This window comes from Sturnus vulgaris, chromosome 4 (genome assembly GCF_052056855.1).
Source record: "Sturnus vulgaris isolate bStuVul1 chromosome 4, bStuVul1.hap1, whole genome shotgun sequence".
NCBI classification, from domain to species: domain Eukaryota; kingdom Metazoa; phylum Chordata; class Aves; order Passeriformes; family Sturnidae; genus Sturnus; species Sturnus vulgaris.
In genome coordinates this window covers 73,655,788-73,682,210 of record NC_142246.1, presented here as the reverse complement: position 1 = coordinate 73,682,210, position 26,423 = coordinate 73,655,788, and the positions used below count along the sequence as shown (strand labels likewise).

The following is a 26,423-nucleotide window of genomic DNA, read 5'->3' as shown; positions in this document are numbered from 1 at the left end:
AGCGGGAACGCGCCCGTGGCGCGCGCCCCCGCCTCACGAGCTGCTCCCGTTGTCAGCGCTGTGCCCTCCTCCGGGACAAAGGGAAGCGGCAAAGGACACAGAGCCACCCCCTGGCCACCGACTGCCTTAAAAACAACTCCAGGAACGGCCTGGCACTGGCACCCGAGCTGCCCTGAAAGGAGAGCGCCGGCACTCGAATTTACAGGGCTGTTAGTGAAGGTAATTAGCAAGATATTCTTAAATTTCGGAAGCAATTCCATGCTTTAAGCTGGAATTCTTTAGTTCAGGAAGGAATTGTTCCCTGTGAGGGTGGGGAAACCCTGGCACGGGGTGCCCAGAGAAGCTGTGGCCACCCCATCCCTGGAAGTGTCCATGGCCAGGCTGGACACTGGGGCTTGGAGCAGTGTGGGATAGTAGAGGGTGTCCCTGTCCATGGCAGGGGTGGAATGGGATGGGCTTTAAATTCCCTTCCAAACCAAACCTTTGTGGGCTTCTATGAAACCCTAAAACCTCCAAAACACACACTGAACCCAAGGAGAACCAAGTTTAAAACAGGGAAAAATCCTGAGCCAAAGGAGATGGACACCAGCAGCGAGGCAGTTGTGGCCCCTAGTTTGTAAAAAATTCAAGTAAAAATCAGATTGCCCTGGAGCCATGTGTGTGAGGAACTTACCACGGGGCAGGGCACTGCAGCACTGGGTGTGGAGAGGAGGGCAGGAAATCTGGAGCACACCAGCTATTGGGGTCACAGGAGGCTCTTGGGAGAAAGAAAAGCCAAGAAAAGGCACCTGTGCTGCTGGGCAGGGCCAAAAGTGGAGCCTGCACTGCCTGCGGCACCTGCGACCCAACAACATCCTTGGGTGGGGCCTGGTCAGATGATGACAATATACCGGGGGGGTGGAAAAAAAAAAAAAAATCTATTTACAAGTAGGAGAGCCTTGAGGAGCAAGTGCAAGAAGGAAATAAAGACAGACATGGTCAAACATAGCTATTTATTTTCTCTTATAAACAGCCTTCAGTTTCTTATTGAAAAAAAAAAAACCCTAGGATTTAAATATTTTGCCCCATCACATACAACCATCTGTATACATTATTTACAACTCTCAAATAAACACGGTGCGGATTTTCAGACATTCAACTTATTCTTTTTTGAATCAAAAGCTGTTTTCATTTAAAACTGAAATCTCCATCAGTGACTACAAACTGAAGCGGTATTGGCACAGTTAGCTCACAGTAAGGGTTCTCTCCTTGCATTTTAGACATTACACTGCATTTTCTCCCACGTATTTCAGGATTCTAAAGGAGGAGCAAAGGTTAGTGTCGCTTTCGGAGTTTGTTTTTTTTTTTCCTTCAAAAATGGCCTTTTACTGAAGCCTCATTCATTTTTATTGCATCCTTCTCTCTCACCCAGTGCACATCAAGGCATGTGCCTCCACACCACACAAGCACAGCATTCCCAAGTAGTCAAACAGCCATCACAATAAGTGTTCCCTCCACGACACGGCTCGGAAAAATTGTCCCCAAGTTGCAAACGTACAAAAATAATGAGTATAGTTTAGTGGCTATAAAAAATTAATCTCCCCTAAAAATACAGTATTTTATGAACAATTTGGGGAATTGCTTCTTCCAACAAAATAAGGTAATTGGATATTTTCCTAGACTGCAAACTGAACCTGGCAAGAGGAAAACATAAGGAAAGCAGGGAAAGAAGAAGGTTTAACACTGAAAATCACCAATGTAAGTCTCATGTTAAAAGAGAAGATATCCAGGAAAAAAAAATGGGCATCCATAAAACTGCCAGTGGTTTTAGGAGTGAGGGATTGGAAAAGAGACAACTGCTACCAGCACTGAAGGAAAAGAGATTCAGTGCAAAAAGGGAATATTTCAGAGGGGAAAGAAGCAAGGAATCTCTGTTGGTGCTGCAGCTCCTTAAATAATCCAACTAAAAGGGGGTTATGTACAGTAACAGCACTCTGGCAGGCAGGAGAGGAGGAGAGGGCAGCAAGGAAAAACACAACTATCCAAAAGGATGTGTTTATAGTAAATTGTGTCTGGTGACCCCAGAGAAAGGAAGAGGGGTGAGAAATAGAAAGGAACAATCTGAAAGGTAAGTTGAGTCCATAGCAGCAAATAGGTGTCCTTACCTGTTAACTGAGGGTCAGGGACACTGGGAAAGGGCTCAGCTCCCAAGGACTGAGTAAGGACAGTGCTCCTCTCTACCTCCATGGAAAAGCAGAAGTTCAAAGCTCTACATTGCATAGTAAGCAGGAAAAGAAACTGGGTACTCGCAGATGGGCTGCCTGCCCCTCAGAACCTGTTTTGTCCCCTCAGCCACCTGCACTAACAGAAGGTGCTGGTGTTGCTCCTCTGTGCAGGAGTCACCTGTATCCCTGACTTGGACTTGAAAGGCCTGGACAGCACATCCCACATCCATCCACCTGAGCACTGCCAGAGCTCCGTGCACTCGGCCCTTCACCCCATCCCAGCTCCAGGGAGGAGCCCTCCCCAGGTCACCACCCAAATCCCTGACAAGATCCAGCGTGCTGGCAGCAATAGACCACCACCAACCACAGGAATTCGGGAAACTAGCAGCCTGGAAGGCCTGAGGCAGCACTGGAAGCACAGCCTGCTTCAACCCCACTGGCACTTGGTGCTCCCCATGACCAAAGCTGGAAGGTTTTGTCTCCGAGTGCCCGTCACCCCTCCAAGTCCGGAGCGGGGGCCTGCAGCAGCGCAGGGTTTGTTTCTCTGGGGTTTATTTGGAGGGGCAGGGGGTGTTCCCCCCTCTTCCTCCCATAAATGCACTGTTTTATAAACACATTCACTCGATCCAGATTCCACTGAGATTCCATTCCATTTCCATGTGCCCTTACTCCGAGAGTGTAAACACACGTCAATTTCTGGTCCCACAGCTTTCACAAGCGAAACAACAATGAAAAGCTGCAAAAGGAAACAGCACGGGGATCCTAAATCCCCACCACTGCAAACACGGCCTCAATGACGTTATTTTCAAGTGTTGTGTAATTAAACAATGTGTTCATACAGCTGTCAGGCAAATCATGATCTCCAAGCTTTTATTACATGCCTAGAAACTATTCGGTCAAAGACTCTCTACTGCCAGATACTGAATTTAAAAAACACACTATCCACCTAGGACTCACTTTTATACTCAAGACATCCCAATCGTGATTGGCTGAACTGCAGCAGATGCCTCTGGATTTCTGGAATTGGCTGTTCAAAAAAAACAAAGCTGCAACAACAACAACAAGAACTAAGCCCTCCTAGGGCAGAAGGGAGCCAGGAACAGAAACCATGGCACAGCTGTGCCCACGCAAATCCTCATTTGTACACATTGATCTGTTTTGCTTCTTGCTGGCACACGGCACCAGACCAAGGAGTCACCCTGACATTCAACGGGAGACAGGACCTGTTGAGCACCTCGGAGCTCCTGCCTTGTTCACTCTGTGTCTAAACCGTGCAGTGTGAATTTGGGAGATCCATTTCACACTGTGGGCTGGATGGTGGCACAGGAAAAGCCAGAAGATCAGGATCCCTCAGTGGAACCCAGCAGCTCCCAAGTGAGTCATTTGTGTGCTCAGCTGTTCCCTGCTGGCTGTGCCCATGGCCACTCAGCTCTTGAGCACGCTCCTGCACGCCAGTTCCAGCTTTACTCAGCGTTTTTGGTCGAGCCAAGGCATGCAAAACAGAAGCTCAGCTTCTCTGTCACGTGCTCACCTTGGCCTCACCTGTTCCTGTTGCTTTTCCCAACAGCTGGAGCTCCCTGAAGGTGGGCAGAGATTTTAATCATCACAATAACAATTTCATGGGCTGCTTTGGAGTTTTATCTCCCCTCCAAGACACATTTCCTCAAACAGAAAACTCTGGCCACCACAGTCCCTCCTCTGAGCCAGGCTTTGTATTCCTAACTTAAAAACACCTTTCCATCAGTTATTTTTCAAGCCAGGTTTTCTTTATTATTATTACTACTATCCAAGTGCAATTTTTTACAGGGAATATTTTCCCTAATGGTATTTGTGCAAACTACCTGCTCATTTGGCAACTGCTAGGAGAACTTAACAAGCTGGCTGACCCAACTGATGCTTTCCTGCTAAGAAAATAAAAGCAACTATGTAAAGTCCCACGGCAGCAGACATGGAACTCCTTGCTAAGCACAAGGTCTGTGTAATTTTACCACCTTTGCTGTTTTGCTTTAGCAAGAACTTTGCTTTTCTTTATAAGAAGTAATCTAGTTTTGAAAAATTCTATATTCATCTCTAAAAAAATAAGACAAGTATTTGTATTAAAAGCTGGAGATCATTGATTTCAGCAAGTTATGGCTTTTTTTTTTTTGTGTGTAAGCACAGATACATATTTTTAAAACAAGTTTCAGTAAGTGTCTGGGTGTTAGTACATATTTTCTGTTTCCAGCAATGTTCAGTATTGTATGTGCTTTGCACCTCAGAAGTGAGTCTGCCAAGGCACTTAGAGAATGTAAGCAAGTCTTCCAGGGACTTCATGAGAATGGGCTACCACTGCCACAACACAAGAACCCATCCACCAGCACAGTCAATCCCCCAACCAAGCACGTTTCCTTTATAAACACTCAGCACCTCCTAGAAATTCCACAATGAGTAACAACAATAAAATAATAATTAAAAAAAAGCTATTTACCACATGTCACTAACAGAGAAAAGATTTCCCCTAATAAAAGCACAGAAAGTAGATCTCAGCTGTCACTGGTAACAGCATAGGGGGGGTTGTTTTGTTTTTTTAAAAAAACAAATTAACAAAAAACAAATACCACACGCTCGCTTAAAGAAACAAGAGATTTGAAGAAGTCCTCTTCCTTTTATCTGTCCTTGGAGGTGAGTTTTTCAATCAGTTCTTGAAGTGGTGCAAGTTCTCTTCTATCAATAAGATTGAATTCCTGTAAGAGGGATGAGGAAAGACACACATACAGAGTTTTGTGGGTAGAGCTCAGGTGAGAAGCCTTATTTAGCCACAATTCATTTGGCAATCAGCTTTCCAAGCCCCACAGCCTCCCCTGCCTGTCTGCCACTCGCTGACCAGCAGGGTTCCACTGCCTGAAGCTTTTCCTCCCTCTTAAAGAAAGAAAACTTCGGAAGATGCTGATTTTTTTCCACAAGGGAAGGGGGATAACATAGCTTGGAAACGAGGACACTGTTTGCAATGTCCTTACCTGAACAAAAAATATAAAGTGCTTGAAAGAAGTGTTGAGGTGTGCCTCTTCCTGCAGCTGGATCACAGGGTCAAAGTGCTGGTGGTAGATGTGAGCATAAACTCTGAAGAGACGCTTGAGAATTGTCTTGGCCACTGACATGAAGTTCTTTGGGAATGGTACACCTGGGAAGAAGAAAACACATGGCTTATTCTTCAACTCCCAGGCTGTGCTTGTCTGTTTGGAAAGCCACTACAACCCAGGACAGATGGAATCGGTTTCAACAGCACACATCTTTGCTACTGCACAGGTTTTATTAAAATGGGCTGGGAAATGGCTACTGGCTACTGGGAGCAATGAACTCTCTAGTTGTCACTTCCCCAGGCTAAAAAAAGATGTGTATCAACCATCTGAAAAGAGGAAACCTGTCTAGCTTCTCCTCACCTACCAGTCTCCACAGCCAGCTTAGCTCTTTTGCAGCCTTTCCAAGTGCTCCAGTCCTGCCTGAAGGCCAGGGGCCTGAGCTCTGGATGCTCTGAGGCCACTCAGGACCTCACCAATGCTCTCAGGTCCCACCATTAATGTTTTCATGCTCCTGCTTCAGCCTGCCCTGCACACATGTACATGGCATTTCCTCCTCTGGCTGCTGCAGCACACGGGAAATTCATATTTAGCTGGTTACTTTGTGGCCTCTGAACCTCTCTCTGAAGGCACAGTTTCTCCAAAAAAGCTAAATGAAAATGTGTCAAAAGCCTCAGAAACTACTTAGAAAATTAAGTCAACTAAGAGATCTCCCCCATCATCTTCTCCAAACTGCTGGTGGCTCATTAGCTCCCTCCTGCTTTTCTGAAAGAAGCCTCTTTAAAACATCTATTTTTCATCTTCACTTGAAAAAAATCCAAGCAAAAAAATCATCATCTTAAGATCAAAGCTGCAATTCAGCTTCTTTGGAGATAAGGCCTCAAAGTTCCTCATAAGACCCAAACATCTCTTCTGTGACAAAAAGCTGTCAGTTACTGGTTATAAGTTCTAAAGAAACTACTCACTGCTCCAAATGAGTAAAACACCAGACTGGATGAACAGAGCCAGTTCTTTGCTAGAAATGGAACTTCCTGCATCCAGAATTGTGACAGGTGTTTATTAGGAGTACTAATACATGGATCAGAGTTCATGTATTACAACACCTCTTAAAAGATGGGTGTGTTTGATAGATAATGTAACCTCCTAAACCTGCCCTACACATCAAGCACTAAGAAAGCTTTTTAATGCTGCAGGACTGGGGTGCTCCTGTGCAGGTGTGACCCAAGTCCAGTTGCAGTTTTACTCACTCACCTATTTTAGAAGGAAACAGCGTCTCGTCATCCAGCTGGTCCTGGACCCAGGTCATCAGGTAATCGATGTACTTGGGTGCAGAGCACTTGATGGGTTTCTTGATGTTTGTGCCATCTGCCCAGTGGTACTCGTACCTGGGGTGAGACAAGGCGGCCTTGAGCACCAGTGAATCACTCCTGAAGGGTCTGCAAGGCTGCTGTTCCTCCTGCTCCCCGTGCTCCCACACCCTCCCACTGGGAGTCACCATGGCCTGCTCCTCCCCCTGCCTCCCCACTGCAATCCTGCAGGCCTTCCCAAGCTTCAGCCACGCTGCCACAGCAGCTGGCAACAGGCAACATCTGCAGCACCTTCCAGCCACACACATCACAGCCCTCCAGCTGAGGGAATTTCTTTGCATTTGGAAATATTCTTACTAAATTTTGCATAGCGGAAAGCCAAACTAGCTTAGCTCCCGCCAGAGATCCCAAATCACAGCTCCTCAACAGACACAGGGAGGTTCCAAGGAATGCTGTTAAAAATTGGCAGTTGATACCAAGTGCCTTTCAGCTAAAAGAAGAGGTCTGAAGCAATCTGTGCGGGTGGAAGATGTCCCTGCACGTGGTTGAAACGAGATGAGCCTTAAGGTCCCTTCCTACTCAGAGCAGTCTGGGATTCTGATTCTGTGGCTAAGAAAACTTCTAGGCTACATACAGAACCAGGTACAATCAAATCCTGGTCAAATTCAGAACACAGCAGCTATTTTGCCTGGCTTGGGGAATGCAGCTGACACCAGATGATTATTCAGATGGTGGATAATGTTGGAAGACACTGCTTAAAAACCCCAAATGCACCTAACATGGGGAGTCTGACAGTATCAGCTCCCAGATGAACCACAGGGTTCATAAACAGGCTTCTATGCAAAGCTTAGCTTCATCTGAAACATCTGTCCTCTCTATTTGTTTAGCAAATTTGGTTTTGTCAGAACAACTACTGGGAGAATATTTTCACCATCAACAAATTTGATGAGTGATTAGGAAGGTACTGCTCCCAACGGGACAAAAAACTCCATTTTTCTAACAGCAACAAATGAGAGGGTCTGAAAGCATTTTAAAATGGTATCTAAGAACATATGCAAAAATCCCAGACACACCAAATGGACCATGTGTCTGGATTTATGAAAAAACAGGATTTCTCACCACCCAGCACTGCCCTAATACCACGATTTAAATGGCATTCATATAGGACAAATACCAACACTTAGCTGAGGTGCCAGGATCAGTCTGGAGCCAGAGCAAAATAAACTGGATTAGAGAGCAAGAAAAAGCACAAACACTGGATGTCTCAACACAAGTATAAGCAAGAATCCAAGAAGGGCACAGGGATTCTTATCCAGACATCTAGTATTTCTACAATACCTACAAGGAAGATTTTGGTAAGTCCTAATGGAATGCCTGCATATAAAAACTTTGAATCTTCATTTAGGAAGCCCTCATTAATGTTTCAGGAAAAAAACAGAAGGGAAAAAATAATTTTGATAATTAATTTACTTCCCAGGTTAGAAGTAAAAAAAAAAAAAACAAACCCACCATACAAATATAAAAACAGACCAAAAAAACCAAGTTTCTATTCCCCACCTCCTTCTTCTCTTTCACATCCTTGCCACCCAACTCTGGCACTCATCTCAGCCAGTCTCAAGTTTTAAAATGAGTAATGATCTCAAAAACTGCACCCAGCCAACAGTGACAAACAGGCTCTTACTTGGGGCCAGCAGACATCACGGGGCAGCTCTCCTCCGTGCAGAAGTCCGTGATGGTTCCATACAGCATGTTGATCTGGTTGAAGAAGTCAACAGCTGAAAAGCACAGAAACCACCCATTAGCACTATGCAGCACAAGATTGCTACAGCCCAGACTGCAAAGCACAGGTTCTGGAAAGGGTTTTGGGAAAAAAAAACTTCATTGCTGTTGCTTTTTTAAGATCCATTATAAAAGAGATGCAGAATGCAACCACCAACTTTCTGGAACAGCCTCCAGCAAGAACTGTTTAATTGTTCACTGCAGCAAAGCCTGCAGCTGGAAGAAGAAATAGGAAGGAGAGAGCCTAGTTATTTCCTTTCCTGAAAGTCTGGTGCATTTTATTACAACCCCAAATTCTACTGGCAAGTGTGGAAGCAAAGAAAGATTTTCAGCATAAACTTTCCAACTAGAGAGAGCAGGTACTGGTTAGGTGACAGTGACTTCCCTCAGGGCTTGCATTCCAAAGGCCCACCTTTCCCAAGAACATCTCATACAATCCCTGACTGCTTCGGGTGGCATGGGAATTTAAAGCCCATCCAGATCCATTCCTGCCACGGGTAGGGACACCTTCCACTGTCCCAGGCTGCTCCAAGCCCCATCCAACCTGGCCTTGGACACTGCCAGGGATCCAGGGACAGCCACAGCCTCTCTGGGCACCCTGTGCCAGGGCCTGCCCACCCTCACAGGGAAGGGTTTCTTTCTCATAGTCCATCTAACTCCGCTGGTATAGTGACTCTTCAGTTAATTACTCCAAGCTCTTTGAAAAGAAGGTTCTTTTTCAATAACTAACAGCAGGTTCTGTCACGAGGAACTGTGGTCACTGCAATCAGATTACAAAATCTACTTCATCTGCGGCTATCTTTCAGAGGATAAATGGCCAAGATCAGACCAACGTCACTGGAGCACGTCACAGCTCCTGCTCGGCACATGCAGGACAGCAGCCCTCGCTTCTCAAGTGCCCATGGGAACTGTTAATTAAGTTTCCATTCCCTGCTCCCAGCAGAAACCACAGCCCACTGTTTGCTTCAAGGCAAGCATGCTCAGAAAACCCACACAGGCTCCGACAAAATGACTGATGATGGCAAAACCCACACTTGCAAGGCTCAAAATGCACAGGCACATCAAGTCATTCCCTGACACACCAGTCAGGCTGAGAGCTGAGCAAGCAGCAGGGCAGAGCACATTCGGGTCTGTGTTCTCAGGGCCAAGAAGGGTAAAAGCAGTGATTTGAAGTCACACATTTTGCCTCCCCACAAGACCACTCTGTGAGCAGAAGGGGCTCACAGCTACTGCTGGAGCTCAGTGTGGTGCAGGGATGCTGAGGGAAAGGAGCATGTCACCAGCTCACTCTTTAATTACACAGCCACAATTTCATTCCAGCTACTTCAGCAGCTGGGTCATTCATTGGGGAAGGGAAAACCTGCTGCCCCACAGGACAGCAGAGACACGGAGTGAAGGAACCACCAAAAGGGAAGGATGCCAGCAATACATGAAGCATCTTTAGCAATGCTTACTCACACAAGTGGGCTGGCTTTTTCTCTAGTCAGTTTTGCAATGCAGTGTGAATTAACTTTTGCAAAGGATGGTGTCAGCCATTCCAGCCTGCCCTGGAAGCAGTGGCAAGGGGAGCACCAGAGCACGGCATGACTGGTGGAGAACAGGAAGGTGGAAGGCACTGTGACTGTTTCACTTCCCAAATGTGTCCAAGAGCAAGAAGAAAAAAGGAAGAACCACAGAAACAATTAGAGGGCATTTAACTCCAGCATAATTTCTACTGCAGTGGACAATCAACCCTGTACCATCACAGGAGCACATCAAGCCTGAGAAGCACAAGATGAGGAAGCACCCAGACAGGGCACAGAGCCTGGGGCAGCCAAAACTGCACAGGCTACGGAGTGTGAAGGGAGAATCCATTCTTTAGGAGCAGAGGGCAAAATTCATGAAGGGTCGAGAGGCAGGAGGAAGAAACAAGGTCAAGCAATCAGAAAATGCTAATTTAGGCATCATTGTTTGGCCTGAAAGCACAGAGTTTGGACAAACAGCTTTAGAGGAAGTTAAAAGAATGACATCAGAGACTTACCAGAGCACAGGCTCAAAACTTGGTAGGAACTAAAGGAACTAACTTTAGGGAAATTACAAACCCCCTTAGAATCACAGAACCATTCCACTTGGAGAAGACCTCTGAGACCATCAAGTCCAACCTGTGGCTGATGCCCACCTTCTGACAGCCATGTCTAGCTGTTCCCTGGACATCTCCTGGGATAGGGATTCCAACATCTCCAATGCTTGACAACATTTTCATGAAGAAATTCTACCTGCTGTCCAGTCTGAACCCTGAGGCTGTTTCCCATCACCCTGTCCCTGTTCCCTGCTGGGAGCAAAGCCTGGCCCTCACCTGGCTGCACCCTCCTGCCAGGGAGCTGTAGAGAGCAAGGTCCCCCAACCCCCCTTTTCTTCAGGGATAGGAAGGGACACACAGCCGTCCTCCTACAAGTATCAGCCCAGTTTCAACACCCCAGTGATGAACAAAAGGCCAGAGACTCACTGTTAACTGCAACCCATTCATTCAAGTCCTCCCCCTCTGGAAGCATCACAGCCATCCGGAGGTTGCCGCTCCCCAGCGTGGCCTCGGCATGTTTGAGCAGCTCGTACTGATGAGAGCCCTCGGGAATGTTCTTCTTTGGTTTGAAGGTTTTGGAAGAGCGACTACCACTGCAAAAGAGAGAGGAAATATTTAGAGACCTTTTGGAAAGGGAAGTGAAAAGGAAACAAGCAGACCAGTCCAAGGCAAGGACAAGATTAACATTAAATATTTTATCCACTCGCCTATTTTCACGTTGCAACAGAATATTTACCAAAGAACTGGAATGCTAAAGTAGCAGGTATCCTGACTTTTTTAAAATAATTTTCTGACCCAATCACTTCCTTACCTAAAATTTTGTTTAGAAAAACATGGACTATCTTAGAAAAAACGTTTAGATATTTGAATTTTAAACCATGGCAGTGAGCCCGGATGGCACATGAGCACCTAACATGTCAGAAACATGATGTGTAGAATTAAATATTTGCAGAGAAGTGTCAAATGAGTCAATATTTGTGAGTATTTTCGTGTATGAGCTGAGAAAAGACTTCTGTCAGAACAGTCAAGCTAAGCTCTGAATTCCAATGAAAGCGGAAAATTGTGAAAGCCAGACAGCACAATTCTCACTACAAATATTATCCAGATCTCATTTCTTGATACAAAGACTTGGCCAATGTTTCACCATCTCTCTAAGGACCAAACAGATTTTTTTACTGGTGGGGTGCAGGGGTTGTCTCTCTTTATTCTAGGAAGAAATCCTTGACTTAGCAAGACATTGTCCCCTGTGAGGGAGGGGAGGCCTTGGCACAGGGTGCCCAGAGAAGCTGTAGATGCCCCTGGATCCGTGGAAGTGTCCAAGGCCAGGCTGGAAGGGCTTGGAGAAACCTGGGATAGTGGAAGGTGTCCCTGCCCGTGGCAGGGGGTGGAACTGAATGGTCTTTAAACCATTTGGAATGAGATGGGCTTGGAGGTCACTGCTAACACAAACCATCCTGGGATTCTGTTCCACGGTCCCAGAGCTGCTCTGACTCTCTGGCCCCCCGAGGAGCAGCAGCATCCTCCCCTTCCCACAGGCCTCTGCAGTAATCCTGGGTGCGGGGTGTTGTCAACAAGGGCTTGCCTGGACTTCCAGAGATCCTGGGATGGTACAGCTATGTACATTTGCACGGGACACCAGAGCCAAATCCTGAATAAAATAATTGTCTCCCAGTGGGAGTGAGCAGCTTCTGTGGCCCGGGGAGTTGCTGTCACCTCCCACCCCTGCAGTCACCTGCATCTGCCAGGCCAGCCTCAAACAGCTCTCAACAATGAAGAAACTGAAAAAAAACCCAACAAACAAAACCTCCAAATCTATTGACTAACTACTTTACTTCAACCCAATTATTTTATTTTCAGGAACGCAGCCATTTGAGAGGCACTTTGCCAACATGAGGAGTGAAAATACAACCTAAAACATCTGGAGAGCAGAAGAGACTGGGATCATTGTCTTTCCACATGTGTCAGCATAAGCAGAAGGAACCTAGCACGAGCTAAACACAACCCAGAAAAAGGCTATAAAATAACTAACTCAACTAACTGTTTGCATTTCAGCACAGAGTAAGCCCAACAAAGGGACGAGGGTTTGGGAAGAGGGCACAAGGAAAGCAGGGTGAAAGAATCCCCTAAATAAGTAGTTTATTCTGAGAAACTCTGGGTAGGAATTCACTGTACCCACTCCAGCTCTTAGGTTCTGCCAGACACCAAACCAAGTCACTGCAGATCTGTTGAATACCCTGCACAGATCCATGATCAAAGAACCAGAAAATGCAACACGTTGGAAAAAGCTTGAGGTACCATTTAATCCCTTCTCCCCACTCCCCAGAAACAGGGGGGTCCTCCCCATAAGCTGTCCAAGGCTGTAACAACAGAATGAACTACTGCTCTAAATAAACCATTCCATCTTTGCCTCCAACACCTTTCTGATCCCTGCTTCTCAAGTACAGCACAGCCACCCTAAGCCAGCAGGAAACAAAAGGCAGGCAGGCAGGCATCCAAAATGAAAAGTAATTAGGATAACTGCAGCCTGGTAGTCGTTGTGTGCTATGGAAATACCTGCAATTTTGGCAATCAATTATCAGAATTCCATGCATTTATGCAGTTCACAGAAGCCAGCTAACACACTCGCTGAGACACAGGGACAGCCTAATGCAGCTTCTCTAAGTTGAAATCTTTATAGGATGTGGCTTTTCTTTGAAAGTCTGGTTAAAAATATTGCATTAATAAGCAGTATTCCAATTACCTTATTAGTTCAGAAGCTCTCCTATACTTAACCAAAACATAATTACTTTTTCCTACTATGCCAATCTGTTTCACGTGACAGATTCAGCAAGTTGTCTTGACCCAGGTCTACTTCCTCAACTGCTTGAGCAATCAGTGAAGAAAGTGACTTTAAAGAGTTCTGCCTGGTGGCCAACAATACACACGATCACCTGTGTCTGGGTCATGTGTGACATGTTATTTTCAGCTACATTCCTTAATGGAATTAGCCATTTCTGTCGAGGTTTTAGAATGCTTTAAGACAGCAGGCAGCACCTGCCTTGTCCTGTTAAGAGTCTGTGAGCTCTCCTTCACATGAATGCAGAAGTGAGAGAGGACAGAGAAACCAGTGAAGATGCCATTTTCCTTGGACACAAAAAGGCCATCAAAGGGGGAGCACGTTGCACCATCCCCACTATGTGCCACAACTGCAGCCTTTCAAGGAGAAGCGACCTCAAGGAATTCCTGTGATTCCAGGGACGCTTGGCTCCCTTCACTCCCACATCCCACGTTTCCAGCAAATGCTGCCCGGCTATTTTTACCGGGAGCTGCAGCCCCAGCAGTGGCAGCTGCAGCCCAGCACTGAATGAGGAGCAGTCTGAGGCTGTGTGCGGGCTCGGCAGCTCAGCAAGCCCTTCCCACCGGCAGAGCCCACGCAGCCACGTCACGGCTGGCCTGCAAGCAGCACCACCACATTTCCTCCAAAGCTCTCCTCTGGGCCACCTCTGGGTGGGTTTGGTGATGCACCTTCTGGGGGCTGCTAAGAGGATGTTTCCAGAAGAAAGGAAAAATTTGAGGCGCTCTGCTCACCCCACGCTGCCTCAACAGCTCAGCTCAGTTTCAAACACAGCACTGGCAGATGTTCTGCACTCAAACTGCTTAAATGTCCAGCCTCACCTCCTGATAAACTTCCCAGCAACTGCTCCCAGGAGAAGCCCTTGAGCTGGCCTAGCTTAAGCCTCCTCACTCCTAACCATTTGTCCCCAGAGCCTTTCAGCAGAGATTCGTATCCATTTCCACCAAGTCTGCTGCAGATTTGGGGAAACCTGAATTAACCCAAGTAAGTTTAGGCTTGTTCTCCCCACAGAAGGAACCTCGGGCTCTCACGTGCTGGGCACAGGCAGCATTTTCAGCACACACCTGCCACACCTGCCTACGTTCCTCTAGCTGCTCCCTAATGCTGAGGCCCCCTTCCTTGGGGGAAGAAGTGAGTGACTAACTCCTGGAAGCACATCTGTCCCACTCAGTGATTCCCCAAAGCCATCACCACCACGGCCAGGCTGAAATAAGCCCTTCAAAGTATTTGGGAAAGCTCAAGAGAGTCTCAAAAAGCTGAACCCAAGACCGTGCACAGAACATTCACGCAGGGCATGGAAACTTGTGCTATTGTAACTCCTGCTTTTTCACCTTCAAAGCCTTTACAGGCATTAATTAATCCTCACAAACTATCTTTGAAGCAGGGGTCATTAGTATCTCATTACACAGAGAAAATGAGGCAGCAACTCACTGCCACAGGCCAAGAAGTGCATTTGTCAGAGAAGCCCCCGAGTTTAAGCTCTGCTCTTCTTCCTCTCCCTTCTCGTGCTGTGCCTCTTTTTAAACACAGAAACACTCCAAGACAAGACCCAAATTCCAGAAAAGCAAACATTTCCAGCCTTTAAACAATAATACAGGCCTTCAAATGATAACATCCTGCTAAGAATAGAAACAGAGTAAGATGGGTTTGTTTTCACCAGCCAACATGTCAACATTGAAATGAAAATAAAAGCTCAAGCTACTTTTTTGACAACGAAATCAATAGCTGCAGCCTTGAAACACGTTTTTCTGTGACAACCACAGCATCAGCAGGTAAAATTAAGCTGAACATGCTCAAAATCTGCACTGATGAGATTGAACTTGAACATTTCTATTTATAAAACTGAATCGTCACAACATTTCTCTTCTGAAGAGAGACAGTGTGAGAGCAAAGCGTTGCTTTCCTCAGTTCTTACAGCACCAAAAATTCAGCTTTTTGCAATCTAATTCCCATTCACTGCAGTAAGCCTGTCTCAGCCCAGTCACTTGAACCAGCAGGTAACAAAAGCAAGGCAAGATTTCAGGATGCATTCCATGCAGCAGCTCTGGGAAGCAGTTAGGAGCTGCCAACTCCTTACACAACATAGTTGCTCTCTCAGAGGGTAAGGCAATGGTTTGTAAGCAATTCCAGGCCTAGAGCTTTTGCTTTGGTCTAAGGAGGAATCGCTGGCAGTGACTTGAAAAACTTTGCCAGACACATGGTGATTTCCATAGGAACAGAATACACGGGGTTTCTTGTTTATTAGCTACACCACAGAGTAACTTCAACTCTCTGTAGGCTTTTCAACCCGAAGATGCTTCTCAAGGAGTATGGCATTTCCTTCTACTGCAGTAGTGACAGGGAAGTCAGTGTTGCTATGAGATTTTTCCTTCTCTACCCATCAAGGTGGGGATTGAAATCTGGCTTCCCCCTCTAAGGAAAAAAGCTGTCTTCACAGACTAAAGCTCCCTACAGGATGGCAGATGAAAAAGGCACAATGTCACGAACAGCTCTAAAAAAACACAGGTGCCATTATACACACGACTCCACACATTAAAAGAGCAGACATTTATCAGATGATTCACATCCAGGAAATATAAGGGTATTTAAGGTAGCCTTAAGGAACACTTTTGCTTTTGCTTGCCCCAGCCACCACCCCTCAGTGTCAAAGCCGACATAACCCGTACACTTTCACATCCTTACAACGCATTTTTTTCTGCTATACATACACAGTGCAGGGTCAGTGCCCGTGTGGGATTGGTCCAGCACAACTCTGACATGCACCAGAACACACCTGAAGGGAAAGCTTGGCTGGCTGAGCGCTGAGCAGGGGACACGTGTGTGGTGTTTGGAGAGCAATCACTTCCCTGTGCCCTGTGCCCTCACTCCCCCGTGTGCCAAATCCACGAGGATGTTAGGTGGCCACAGCCTGTTTTCCAGCCAAGCCAGGCACCTACGCTTCCCTCTGCCTCCGTTTCCCGTCTGCAGGCTGAGAAAGTGCCTGTAAACAAGGGGGAGGTGTTGTGCTACAGCACTCGTGTCTGCTACAACTCCACCCAATGGTGTTCCTGCTGTTTACCCGCCTGGATGCAGCCCTCCTCCCAAATAATCACAATTCCCAGTGCAAGCAACGAGCAAGCCTCCAGAACCCCATCCCATGACCGGGAAATCATCATCCGTTTGCTATGCTTACAACCAAAATAAGTTCCCTTGTTTCATCTACAACGCATTCATTTAATGCACTTTCATGTCCTGGAAAACCCTCAAAACAAACACAGCAAGTCGCAGTTGCCCTCACTGGATACTACCAGAGCTCCAAACACAATGGAACTGCTCCCAAGGCAGCCAGGGGCTGCGGAAGTGACTCAACCCCTCCTGCCCTGCTCCCTGCAGGACTAACAGAGAGGGGCAGGCCGAGCCACAGACAGCGCAGTATCCATCCCAGCAAAGCCCGTATCGACTTCTCCGGGCAGTCGTGCCTTGCAGATCCCGGGACAGCACCGGAGCTGGAAGGTGTCCCTGGCACAGGGCCTGCAGGCTCCCCCAGGGCTCACTGAGAGGGTTCTGTGCAGGCACTGCCCTGCTGCTCCCGAGCCTCCCACCGACCTTCTCCCGGACATTCCAGACCACCAAACCTCAAACACATTTTCACCCCGATCAGCATAAAGAAGCTTGCAGCAGAGACCCGAGTACCTCGGCGTACTCTCCTCTTCCTGACATCCATTTGAAATCCTGTGGCATGAGAGGAATCAAGATTATCCCAAACATTTTGCTGCACACTCCCAGGAATCCACTGACTACCTTGAGGCAAACACAGTGCTGTCTTCACCTACAGAATTTCAAGCTTACTACAAACAATGTTTTTATATTTTTAAAACAGGTGAGCAGTAGTCTTGGCCATTCTGTTGGGTCCTTTCAATCAGACCGAGGTTCCTCAACTATTTCAATACTAACATTTACCGTGTACATACACACACACCCCTCGTGGAACTGTAAGGAATAATCCAATAATCCAGATTTATTTTTTCTAATATCCTAATATTCACGTAGTACTTGTTTAAAAGAGAGTGCTACTGAGCTGTGAAGAAGGAAAACATGAAGTACTCCTTTTCCAACTGATTTGGTTTTCCCTGTGAGATAGAGGTCACTATTTTGAGTATTTCAGCCCCTAATAGGCTCCCTACAAGCTGAACAGCACTATTTCCTCACAAATGTTCCCCTCTTTTCTCAGGGATCCCTTATTTCTGCCAGTTAGCATCAGCTCACTCAAAAGGGAGGCCACAGCACGAACTCCACTCAAGTCAGAATTCACCCAGCAATGTTTCCAAGTTAAGTTTCCACAAAGCTTCAAACCTCTTAACTTCAGGAATGTACCTAACAGACCCTTCAGTGGACACAACCATGCTTATCTTTTTTTCAACCTACCCTTCCCCCTATATAAAAGTGAGCAATTGACAAAAGAAAAGTAAGGAAATATGTAAAGCTTCAAGTCCGGGTTGCTCCTTTCAGCGTCACACCAGGTGGCATTCCAAGGAAGGAGGACCCTGGAAGTGTTCACAAAGCAGGAAGGTTCACCTTGAGGCATGCCCTGGCTGATGGAGGCAAAGGGGGAGCGTGCCCAAGGAATAGAGCAGGTGATGAGCAGTGCCCGCCTGCCCGTGATTCCTTCACTTCCACGTCAAAAGCAGGGAGCAGCATCCCACACAAAAGGTGTCCCCTGCTTTCCACAGCCAGCTGCTCCTCCTGCCCCGCACATTTCCCTACACTCAGCTGAATTATCTGTCTGCCCATGACTAATGCCCTCTGCATCCCAAGCTGCTGCTAACAGTCACACCCTGTAAATACATTCACAAGTAGGAAGCAGAGCTTTGCAGAAAGCCATCCACAACCCGCTGAGGGTGATAAATTGCAGTCATAAAAGCTTGGCTCTAGCATCAAATTAGATCCTTACTTGTACACCAAATATAGAGTTAGGAGAACATGCCTCAGAACATGGATGGCTTCCCAAAATGCTGATCAGTGCTTTTGGAAACCGATGCTTAATGAATGACTAAAGCAAATCTAGTCATACAACCCAAGAAATCGCATCAGGGCATTTCTAAAGGAAGAAAAAAAAAAAAGACTTAACTGAAGAGTTTAAGACAGTCTTCAATCCTTTTAAACACAATAAAAAGAACCATCTCTTAATGTGCTAAGGGAATAGGCAGTTAAAGGAGAAATTTAACGAAATTATCACGGGGAAAGAGTCACTTTAACACTTTGTAAAAGGCTGCCCTTTACTGTAACACCCACGCAAAACAACAGGCTGAAGATAGGAACGTGGCAAAGGACAAATACTCGGCAACTTCCCAACAGAAAATCTCCAACAGAGACGGAAGATTACACTTACGCTTGGATTAGTCGGCAGAATGGGGTCTGGATCCAGGAACCAACAATCATTAGAGGCAAGGAATGACACAGAGAACAACAGGAAGAAGGAATGGACAGGAGGCAGCAATGAATAATCTAACAGCTATCCAAAAATACACTGCATTATGTCACCCCCAAGTATTTCTTACACAACCCCCATATTTAATAAAATCCTCTATGTGCCATGTGTAACCTTCTTCAGGAAAATTTGCTTATCTCTTCCAAAGTAACTTATCAGGAAAACCCACTGGTCTGAAGCACCTGAGAGGGAATGACTGTTCCTACACAGACAGGAGCACACTTCTTTTGAAATTATTTAAGCTTAAGCATTTGACAGTGGAGCCCAAAGTCAGTTTAACTGTTGTATGTATTTAAATATTCAGACTTGTCCTCTTTTATTTTTTCTACTTCTATTGCAGCAAGAAATATTAAGAAGAGCTGTCATCCACAGAAGTTAAAAACAGGCCATTAGAGATGTTGTTTTTCCTAAAAGGTACACCTCAGCGTTTGAAAAAGCAGTATTTTGAGGCCATAAAGCAAAAGATATGTTAAGCAATTGTCATTTTGATTGCTGGATCCAGAACACTGAGCAAGTCCCTAAAACAACTAATCCATTCAAGCAAAACCAGGACTGTGCTACTGAAGTTGGGAACAACACAATACAGGTTATTTCATTAAGGTCAAAATAGAGAAGTCCCCCAATCACTACTGGGGTTGAAATGATTTTGGTATCAAAACTCAGTCGTCTCAATTTTTAGCAACAGAGGAATTTACCAAAGCCTACCTAAGCTCATTTGTTCTCTTTGTCATAAAGGAATTAGACTTGTGATAAAGACACCAAATCCAGGCATTATGAGTCCTTATCTGCAAGATGTTCTCCTTCCAGTGAGGATTTTGTACGTCACTATCTCCAGGGCACAAGCGATTCACTCTGCAGGCAAGCCACCACACTGAAAGATGAAGTGCTGCAAGGACAGACGACAACAAAAAAAACCCACCCAAGCAAACTAAACTAAAACTCAAATGGAGCACGGGCTGCATCTCTTCAGGTGTCTAAGAACACCAAAAGGAATGGATTCCTGCCAAGGACAGCTGTGAACTGGAGAAGGAAAAGAAAAGAGGGTGAACAAGGTAGAAGTGGCCTCACACACCAGAAAAAAGCCAGAAGAGAAGCTGGGACAAGAAGCCAAGGTCACAGCTGGACTTCAGAGGGGGGGAAAGGCACAAGAAGAGTGAGTGAATTCGCTTCCACAGACTGCTTTTAAAATAATCAAAACAAATTTGCAATGCAAAAACTACTGTTACCTTCATGAATTCTCAGGTGGGACTGACACACAAAATTACCATCTCCTCCTGAACTGACTGACTGCTGACTCAGGCTACGGATTCGAAATGAGAAGCGAAGCCTTGAAGCAAACAGAGATGCACCACGCTGTTCATCTAAGCTCGCTAAGAAATTAGAGGTTATTTCAAACATACTAGGAGCCAATTTAAGCTGCATGGATACATGCAGATCCTCAGCTCTCGTTCCCTTCTTTCATATCCTCTCCTCAAAATATCGACCCAAGCAGCAGTGCCCTGGGAAAGCAGCTGGGAGATCTGTAAACAGATGACAAAGCAAAGCACTGCATTCTCACAATGCCACCTCACGAAATGTAAAGGCTGGAGAAATTCCCTCAAGTCCGTGAAAAGTAATAGTTATTCTCAGTTCTAGTTGAAAACAGATTTCATAGTAGCTGAATTTATAACCCACAGTCTCCCTGTGTATTTAAAAGGAGGAGAAAAAAAAAAAAAACAAAACCAAAAAAAGAACAAAAGCCAAACAGCAAGTTCATTGTAGCTCAATTCCAATAGGAAGTGGCTTAGTTTACAAATACTAAAAGCACATCCTGCGGTTTAGGCTGATTTGTGGGTCAGAGGCTTATTGATAGCTCTGGCAGCAAGATCTGCCTTACTGCCTACGAGGGAAGACTTAAAGTGGCCAAATTTAATGAAGTTATTTACTTCTACAAAAAAAACAAGCAGTTTCATTCTCTCAGCCTCTTGCAACCCTCCAGCCTCGCTGGTATACAAATGCTCCTAAAATTTTATCCTTTTTCAAACAAGATAAAAAAGACTGTGTATGTCTCAGGACAGCTTGAGGGGGAACTGTGACCCCATGGCCGTTGGCACGAGGAGGCCCTAAATCCAAAGCCCTGTCTGAAAAGTAAAAGGTGACAAAGGCATTTGCTAAAGACGAAAATCCCAGCCACTCTCCAGCACACAATTCACCCCCAAAACTGATCCTTGTTCCACACTCCTCCCTGCAAACAGCTCATGGCATTGGCTCGCTTACTGCTGCAAACACAAAGAGGGAAGGACAAACAAGGGAAAACAATCGTGGCACAAAAGCAAACAATTAGGAAGCAATTAAGACCGGACATCGCAGCATGTAGTAAACACAACTTTCACACTGAACAATGCCTTTCTTCCTATGCTTTTTTTTCCATTCCAAACGAATGTTTCTATCTGAGAAGGGGCTATGTAACAAGGTTTAGAAGCGACCATCACTCACTTCAAGTTCCCAAAACACAGCAGTAGGGGCAAGCGTTGTTTTCCCAAGTGCAGACATCTCACAGCCTGAACTGGTCTACACAGCTCTGTGACTCCGAGGCACACTCATTCTTGCAGAAATAAAAGCCAGGCAGCAGCTTCCTAGCCCTCTAGCTCCAACCTCACTGATAAGGCAACAGCACTCCATTATCTGACACCCTAAACCCCAGGTTTTACTTCGCTTTAAGTTCATGGTCAGAGCTGATTCCACTTAAACCCAACCGCTACAGAATACTTCTGCTTTCCTAAAAACTCAAAATTACTGTCACCAAGGCTTTAAAAAAATTCTTTGGCAAGCTGGCAATAGCTTGACAGTTCTCTCTCCAAATTACCCGTGGAAAACTCGAGTGACATCTAAATCCCGGCACTTGAAAAAAACAAAGAAAAAAAAAAATACAACAACCAGGAACTGGACACATCCCTAATGGTACCAATCAAGCAGCTGATTTTACGTTAACACATTCCTGTGTGGAGAGCCGCTGTCCTGATCCCACACCAGCCTTACCCTCCTCAAGCTAAAACCGAACAAATGCACAGAAACACAGGGGGGAAAATAGCTGGATGTTCGCTGTACTTCCCATTCCCAACAGTTTGCAAATGCCGACATGCTGATTTTTCCATGGGCAAATTCCGGGTTAAGAGTGCCTACTGGTCCTCTGGGGCAGTCCTTGATCAGGAGGAGATAAATACACCTCCACAATTCTGGAAGGAGCACTCACAAAACACTCAGCTGCTACACTGCCCGTATTATGAAGGGAATTCCCAGGACAAGGAGTACCTCGGGAAGCTGACAAAAGGACAAAAACAAACAGCCCTGATAGTCTCCAAGAGCAGGAGAAACCTGAGGAACTGGGACGGCCACACTGCTTGTCCATCTGGAAACTAACCCATCAGCTCTGATTTTGGTATTAATCTGCAAGAGATGTAAGGGGGGGAAAAGGTAATGCCTCACTACACCTTCTGCACACGTATTTAGACACAAAGTATGATTTCAAATTTGTAAAAAAATAACAAAACAACAAATCATGTGGAGCATCAGAAGCAGCTGCCAGGCTCCAGTGTGCAGTGGAACAAGGCAGAGAAGGAAGAGCACATCTTGCCCCAGTTTGTTCACAAGTGAACTTGGCCTTCACTCACCAACATGCGTGCCCCCAGCAGCAGCCACTCGCCCTCGCTCACCTCCAGCAGCTCCTCGTCCTTCCAAGACTGATCAGGCAACAACTACTTAAATCAAATCCCTTTCTGAAACAAAAAACCCTGCGCTGGAACCTTCGGAGGGGGATTCGCTAATCCAAAGATAGGGGTTCTGTAGGATTTTTTTAAAGGAAAGACAATTTCAGAACTTCAATAATAAATCTGAATCTTTTCCTTTTATAAATAAATGGTTTTCATCTAGCTTCCTTCCTTTTTATGTAAGTCTTGCCAGCAGAGGATAGCACAAGCATGTTACCATATGGCACGCCCACCAGAACTATCTTTAATTTTTTTGCCTTGGAGATGTAAGCTCAAGTACCTGCAAATATGCTGTAATTTCCTTTTAGAGAGAACTTACCAAGCAGTGTTTTGTTAGAACTGGAGATATTTTCTAGTCCAATTCCCATTTTTAAAGCATTTGTAAAGATTCGGGATAACCTATCCAACTACTGGAAAGGTTCACAAAGTCTTTTCAGAAAGGAAGGAACGGATCAGAACGAGAAAACCACGGCTGAAAATAACAATTGCTGTCAAAAGCGAGTTGTATTAATTCAGTGACTCGCCTCACAAGACAGTCTTTTTATAGTGTTCCCCATAAGCAGAGAAGACAATGGTTCCCCTTGATTTTATTTCCCCCCCATGCAGCTTGATGTGTCACTGGCCCTAGCAACAGGGCAGAATAGCCACGGAATTGTCAGCGTGCGAGGGGGCCCCACGCAGGCTGTGTTATCCCGGCACAATCCCCCTGTTATCTGCCAACAAGGAAGGCCGCGGGAGAAGGCAGCTTTTGGCACCGTGCTGGGTGTCACACTGACGAGCTGCAGCCCAGTCCCCGGCCACAAACCTGCGCCACGGCTTCGCTGCCACGCACGAAACCTTCCCGCTGCTGCACAGGGACACTCCCCCTGGAGCCCCAAACTCTGAGTCAGCCCTCTGAAGGACAGCAGTGTCACTGAGGCAGGGACAAACACTGCTGGCACCTCCACACCAGCAGAGCGCAGTGACAGAAGGACCGTGACAGACCATGCAAACGTGGAGGGTTTGCAGCTCAAAATGCCATTCACATTACTAAACACTATTAAACCTGCACACAGCCGTGCACTACCTCGGAATAACTCTTAACAAGCCAAAATTCAAGTCTGACAAAAAGGTGATGCTGACTTTCTGCATCCCTAAAAAAATGCCAACCAACCAAAAAAACCCACCAAAACTCTGTGTCAGCAACACAGGAAGTTTCCCTGGTCACCTCGAGGCCTAGCAGGTATATTTTCAGTTTTGTTTTTTTTTTTTTTTTAAAAACCCATTTATAGACTACAGATGAGCAAATCATGTGCCATCTACAGCATTCTGCCACCAACAGCTGAGGCAGCTTTGACAACATTTCTAGCTTTGCCGTGCACTAACTCCACTTCCCACGTTTATATTTCATCCACAAAGATCACTTGGAACAACGGAGGTGGGGGTAAAGGTTTGTTTTCCTAGGTTTCAGAAGGGTCTGAAAAAAGAAACAAGCATCTGATTATTGCCTTTAACAGAGGGTGGAGGGTTTCACGCTTTTCCATTCCCAGTTAGCCAAATGCCACGGAGAGGACGGCTCTCTAATTTGCAAACCAGACTCCCGGGACGCTCGAAATCCTGTCCCCCCTTCTCCACCGTGGCAGCTGAGAATTACAGAGGAGGGAGAGGGACAGCTGGGCTTCTCATTAGGAGCACTGTACCTCCATCCACGGACAATGATCCGCACCCACCTCCCGCTCGCAGCTCTCCGATTCCCTCCGGGGGCACGGAGCACGACAGAAAGCGGGTTGGGAACGGCAGAGTTAAAAGATAAACACAAGGGAGGGACCGAGGAGGAAGCCAGCGCCAGGGTTATTTGTCTCCATGAGAACACAACTTAGGAGAACACTCCAGCTCCGAGATAAAGTCTTTTCTCTGAGCCCAGGCTACGTTTGCATCTGTTGGTTATCAATGCCAGCCTCCAGCCACCGTCAGATATCCCGGCAGCAGCGCCGGGAGTGTGCGGGAACACTCACGGGGACCAGGCCCTAATGGAGCTCGGCTCTTCCAGGGCGTCTTTTTCAGCTGCCTCGATCGCCCTTCTTTCCCTAGAGCGCATCTTCGCCTTAATTAATAGGTCACTGAACCGGTTTATGTTAATTGTCACAAGTACCTCGTCTTTGTTTCCAAGGGGAGGGACCAAAGTTCATTCGGCTCTTGCCCACGAAGCAAAATTTCAAGAAAAGGGGCTCTGCGCGCACCTGAATCGCCACTGACTCCTGAGGGAGCTTTTTCCTGCCGCAGGAAAGCCGGGCCAGGTCCTTGGGAGCCCCACCTGCCCCGTCACCTGCACCGCGATTCACTTCCACACGCCAGCCCCCGGCCCAGCTGCGGCACCAACCTCTGCCCGCCAGAAATGAGAAACTCGCACGAAAACATCGTAAAAGCGCGGGGAGACCCCTCGGGGGGTGCCTGACCCCGACCCTGCTCTCGCCTAGCCAGTGACACCCCTCCGCAGGGCAGGTCCCCCGCGCTGGCGATCGGCGGCCGTTTCCAAACTCGTATCCGTGAGGGGAAGCCGTGCGGGAAGGGGAAGCCCGGCTCGCCCGCCCTCCAAACGCCCTCACGGCGCGGCGGCGGCGGCCGCGCCGCTCCCTGCCGGCGGAGCGGAACGGGGCGGCCGCTCCCGGGACCGCCGGGGCACAAAAGGAGAGAGCGGAGAGCGGACGGAGCGGGCGCCAGGCCGGAGGAGAGCGGCGAGCAAGGAGCGGGCGGGCGGCGGCCGCTCGGCGGGCTGCGCTGCGCTGCCCTGCCCTGCCCCGCGGGACGGCGCAGAGCGAGAGGAAAGGACCCCTCACACCCCGCGGGTACTCACAACAAGAAGCTCATGGCGACGGCGGCGGAGCGGGACCGGCGGCTGCCTGGGCTCGGCGCGGCTCGGCTCCCAATGGCAGCGGAGGGCGGGCGGGTGCGGGGAGAGCGCCGCGGGGCGGGGACACGGCCCGCCCGGCCGCCATCGCCCCCAGCGGCCCCCGCGCCGCCGCCGCCGCCTCCCTCACAGCTGCGGGGCTCCCGTCACGGGCCCGCGGCTCCTCCTCGCGAGTCCTTTCATGGCCGCGGGCACCGCCGTCCCCCTCGGAGACGCCCGTGTGAGTGCCCCCAGACACCTCCATGGAAACGGGATGGAAATGGGGAGTTCCTGCCCCTCCAGAGCCCCCCTTCTCCCCTCAGGACAAAGGGGGCCAGGTACCAGCCCGTAGGTCAACGCCACCGCTAGAAAATAAAATAGAAAGGTATTAACGGCGTTGCTGCCCGCCTCATCGAACCCTTTTTTAACGAAACGTGACAAAAGGGATTCTAATATTTCTTAACATGTGAGGTGTTAGCAATTTCTCACTGGGCTGGTGAGGGCACGCGGCCAGCAAAGGAGGGGCACCCCTCAGGTGACACTGTGGGCAGCTGAGGTAAAAAAAACCTAAACTGAGGTAAAAAAACTGCAGTTTTTTAAAGAAACACTTGGCAGGCAGATATAGTCAAATCCCAGCACTCTTTATGGCAGAAATTGCAATCCCAGGGTATAATTTTCACACTAAAATCTGGGTCTGTTTAGGTCAGAAAGAAGGCAGATTTTGGAGAGGGCTCAGGACAAGACAGCATGACCCCTCGGCACCAGGGGATTCGGCCATCCCAAAATCCTCACAGTGCTGATGACCTGATGACTTTGAGATTTAGGAGGCACGTTCAGCACATCGAAACAGGCTTCAGTCCCACACAACGCTAATTTTCCATACGGCACGTCAGGGATTTCAGCTCTGCTGCCTTAGGTGGCCACATTGACAGTCACCTGCTTCCCTCACGTTTTTAAATGCTGAAACTGCATTTTCCACTCTCTGTCCTTCAGACTGAGTCAAAATGCCAGGTCAGTGCATTTCTAAGTAAATTAAAATTACACGACTGCTTTTAGGACACCTTTAAAATCCAGTGTTTTACTGGGCAGCAGTGGCGTAATTAGAA

General features: G+C 47.2%; 1 protein-coding gene across 1 annotated transcript; it reads right to left on the bottom strand.

Moving 5' to 3' along the window:
* Positions 1-3,948: 3,948 nt before the first annotated feature.
* MOB1B (MOB kinase activator 1B) lies at positions 3,949-25,371 on the bottom strand. Its single transcript, XM_014884899.2, has 6 exons — positions 25,285-25,371; positions 10,832-10,998; positions 8,249-8,342; positions 6,512-6,645; positions 5,201-5,364; positions 3,949-4,927 (listed from the first exon to the last, which is right to left on the bottom strand). The coding sequence occupies exons 1-6, from the start codon at positions 25,296-25,298 to the stop codon at positions 4,850-4,852; spliced, it is 651 nt and encodes a 216-aa protein (XP_014740385.1). The 5' UTR covers positions 25,299-25,371; the 3' UTR covers positions 3,949-4,849.
* Between the last annotated feature and the right edge of the window lie 1,052 nt (positions 25,372-26,423).

Bases quoted from the DNA above. Each gene is read 5' to 3' on its own strand.
- MOB1B (XM_014884899.2), bottom strand. The intron at 5,365-6,511 runs GTGAGTGAGTAA...TCTTCTTCCCAG, and splicing joins GCTGTTTCCTTCTAAAATAG to GTGTACCATTCCCAAAGAAC. The intron at 4,928-5,200 runs GTAAGGACATTG...TCCCTCTTACAG, and splicing joins ACTTTATATTTTTTGTTCAG to GAATTCAATCTTATTGATAG.